The 3988-nt window shown below is 40.0% G+C and overlaps 1 protein-coding gene across 1 annotated transcript in view; it reads right to left on the reverse strand.

Moving 5' to 3' along the window:
• Positions 1 to 362: 362 nt before the first annotated feature.
• Ostc (oligosaccharyltransferase complex non-catalytic subunit) overlaps positions 363 to 3988 on the reverse strand; it is a 9713-nt gene continuing 6087 nt past the window's right edge. Inside the window, exons 3-4 of the mRNA XM_005357286.3 lie at positions 2672 to 2869; positions 363 to 914 (exon numbers count right to left, since the gene is read on the reverse strand). Of these exons, the coding sequence (XP_005357343.1) occupies positions 896 to 914; positions 2672 to 2869 (217 nt within the window). The 3' untranslated portion in view covers positions 363 to 895. The remainder of the gene's footprint in view (positions 915 to 2671; positions 2870 to 3988) is intronic.

Raw genomic sequence — 3988 nt, forward strand, 5'->3', positions numbered from 1 at the left:
CAGCACTCAGGAAGTTAATTCAATGAAGCTGGTTCTGGTGGCACACATTTGATCCCAGCACTCAGGAAGCAGAGGCAGACTGAGATACATAGAAAATTTCAGGCCTGTATATAGTGAGATCCTGTATCAAAAACAAAACAACAAAAACCACATACTAGGGGTGGAGAGATGGCACAGTGGCTAAGAGCAGTGTCTGCTCTTCCAAAGGTCCTGAGTTCAATTCCCAGCAACCATGTGGTGGCTCACAAATATTTGTAATGAGGTCTGGTGCCCTCTTCTGGCTCGCAGGCAGACATGCAGACAGAATATTGCATACATAATAATAATAATAATAATTTTTAAAAACCACACAGTATAAAATGTTAATTAGAAAAATCATTTATTTCTGCTCCTTTCATACATCATATTGTCCAGGAAAGTCTCCTGTATGTGTCTGAAGCTGCAGAGTACCACACACGCCATTTAAAGGCAAAGCACCGCTGGAGGAACTGACCATACGTCCAAGAATCTCAGCTCTCACCGATTTGTATTAATTTCTGAAAATTGGAAATATCATGTCTAAAAAATGATAGGGGGGTTGTAAAAAATAATCACTTTATTCAATACCAAAGTTTTAGAAACGGAGTCTATTTTCTTTAGGAAATAAAAAACTAAGAAGAAAATGCCACTTAACATAGTTGGTACATCAGAATAGGTCATCAGAAAATACTGTAATGAACTTGTCTCTGATACCATCAATTCCAGGCCTAGCCTTCATAAGCTTGCTAGGGTGTCACTCAGCGCTGTTCAATTCTGCTCTTCACTCTTCTCCACACTGCACAAGGGAGTGGCTCAGCCTTCAAAGTTTCACTAACAGGAGCCAATCCAGGATTCACTGGTTTCTTCTCAAAAGGCACTAGCCCATCAGGTAGCCCCTGCGGAAATAAATCATAAACACAGAAAATGACTAGAAAGCAATAATTCAAAAAAGCCCACCTCCTTCCTACGAATCAAATGACAATCCCAAATCTCATTGCTGCTCCACCGCCCTTGGTTCACACTAGTAAATAAGCAAACTTCTCACTACTCTTCCCTCTCAAAGTAGAACATCACAAAGCAATACGCAAACTAACACAAAATTTATTTGGAATATTAGTTTAAAATGTGTTATATTTGTTTATGATGTGGGATATTTGTTTAATGATGCAAAGATGTGTTGTATTCTTTTATGTTGCATTTGTTTTACTCTGTGAAGCTGTGCTACTTTGCCTAAAACACCTGACTGGTCTAAGGCTTAATGGTTTTTTTTGTTTTGTTTTGTATGAAGGCTGCAATCTATACCCAAAACGCCTGAGTCCAGAAGTGTTTGGTATTTTTTCTTTTGTTTAGTGTGTGAATGGCATATGTGTATGTTCCTACGTGTGTGCACACATGTACACATGGGTGTAAAACTCAGAAAGGCTAGTCAGCAGTTGGCTCCAGGTGTCAGCCTGTCTAGCACAAGTACAGACATGTGTCTTCATCCCAGCTCTTCACATGGCGATTCAGAAGATGAACACAGGTCCTCACACTTCCGGAACAAGCACTTTCCTTGTGGAGCCACCTCCCCAACTGAGATTTCAGACTATTTAATGTTTGCATATATAAAGAGATATCTTAGGGATGGAATCTAAATCTAAACATAAAATTCATCTATAGGAACTGGGGGTGTAGCTCAGCAGCAAAGGACCTGTCTGACGTGGCTAGTTTATGTCAAGCCAGAGTGAGTCATTTGAAAGGAAGGCGCCTCCACACGATCGAGTGTAGGAAGCCAATAGGGCATTTTCTTAATAGAGATCCATGGGGGAGGGCCCAGACCATTGTGGGTGGGGCTATCCTTGAGCTGGTGGTCCTGGGTTCTATAAAAAAGCAAGCTGAGCAAGCCATGAGAGATAAGTCAGTAAGCAGCACCCCTCCATGGCCTCTGCATCAGCTCCTGCCTCCGGGTCCTGCCTGGTTTGAGTTTCTGCCTTGGTTTCCCTCAGTGAACTATAATATACAAGTGAAACAAACCCTCTCCTCCCCAAGTTGCTGTGGTCATCAGAGCACAGTAACCCTAGGACACTGCCTAACATGAACAATGCCCCTGGATTTGATCTCGAGCACTCCAAAACTTTAAGCCCAAACCAAATCGATCATTTATGTATCTTATGTATCTTGTCCATGTATCCAGAGGGTTAACTTCATACAAATTCTGTGCATGAAACAAAGGTTTCATGGTATAGCATTTTCCACCGTCCTAGCATGCTGGCTGTCAACAATTTTAGCTTTTCAGGTTAGGAATAAGCAACTTATGCCAATAATGAAAGAGCAGCAGCCACCCATAGCTTGAAAATCCTTACTGTCACTAATCCTACTGGAATCTGACATAGTAACCAAAAAGGAACATCATAGAAAAACTAGCACCAGTCAGTACAGCTGAGGCAACAGAACTAGACTTTCTCATGAATGTGCATGGGGATAGTCAAGAAGACCTACTGATCTCAGTTTGTTACAACCATGGTTATAACTTGGAAAAAAAATCAGTGTTCTGGACACTTTTCACCTTTAAATGAGTGTAAAATTAAATCTATGAATTTATGCTACCCAATTAATTATTATACCAATTCATAACAAAAGTTAAATTGCTTATTACACAAACTATTTTACTTACGGCAATTTCATTCTCATGAATACTCTAGCCATGAAGAAACTCAGCAGGACACAGACAAAGCCAATGAAGAGAAGAAGAAACCTATTGAGTTTTGGAATATTTGGTGCATTGGAACGGTCCAGGATTATGAAACCTAAACCTCCCATTGTAAACAGGAAGCTAGACGCAAGTCCTTCCATAATATACTGCCCGTTCACTCTGCAAAAGAAAAACCACAGCAAAGCAAACAAATGTTACTAGAAAATTAATGTTTTTCTCTTAAGTTAAAAATTCCTGTTTCTGCTTGATGCTAAAACAGTTTGTGCCGGGCTGGAGAGATGGCTCAGAGGTTAAGAGCATTGCCTGCTCTTCCAAAGGTCCTGAGTTCAATTCCCAGCAACCACATGGTGGCTCACAACCATCTGTAATGAGGTCTGGTGCCCTCTTCTGGCCTGCAGGCATACACACAGACAGAATATTGTATACACAATAAAAAAATTAAAAAAAAAAAAACCAAACAGTTTGTGCCAACATTTTGTTCTACCGTTACAATTATTTATTATGCCTTTGGATATTCATCTGCTCATCCATTCAACAGGTTATTCATTGAGAGGTTTATCCCATCAAATATTATTCTAGGTTCTAGGAATACAACAATGAACAAAATAGATAAAAACCTGTCTTGGCTGGGAATATAGCTCAGTGGCAGAACTTGCTAGCACAGGCACACTTAAGGCTCCAGGCACCACAAAAAAACAAAATAAATAAATAAATTTCCAGCGACCACAAGGTGGCTCACAGCCATCTATAATGGGATCTGATGCCCCCTTCTGGCATGCAGGTGTATATGCAGATAGAGCATCGTATACACAAAATAAGTAAGATACAGGGCTTCAAAAAAAATCAGCTAACAAAACTGTCTAGAAAATCAACACACATTTAGTTATTTTAAAAGCTGAACATCTTATGCATATATGAACTTTAACTTTTCAAAGTTGTGCTATTTAAACTTGTATCACACTTTGGTTTTCAAGACAGGGTCTCACTATGTAGAGCAGGCTGGCCTTGAACACAAGAGGTATCTCCCTCTGCTTCCCCAAGTGCTGGGATTAAGGGTACACTCAACTTCCTGACAATCTCACCTTTAATTCCAGCTCTTAGGAGGCAGGGGCTGGTGGGTCTCTATGAATTCAAGGCCAGCCAGGACTGCACAGTGAGACCCTGCCTACAAACAAATAATATTCTATCAACTACAAAGAAATTTGAATGTGTTGTGCTTCTCGAAGTCATAATAATTAATAAATCTCTCATTTTAAGGTCTTTTTAAGGCATACATTC

Source organism: Microtus ochrogaster, chromosome 21, assembly GCF_000317375.1.
Source record: "Microtus ochrogaster isolate Prairie Vole_2 chromosome 21, MicOch1.0, whole genome shotgun sequence".
Lineage (NCBI taxonomy): Eukaryota > Metazoa > Chordata > Mammalia > Rodentia > Cricetidae > Microtus > Microtus ochrogaster.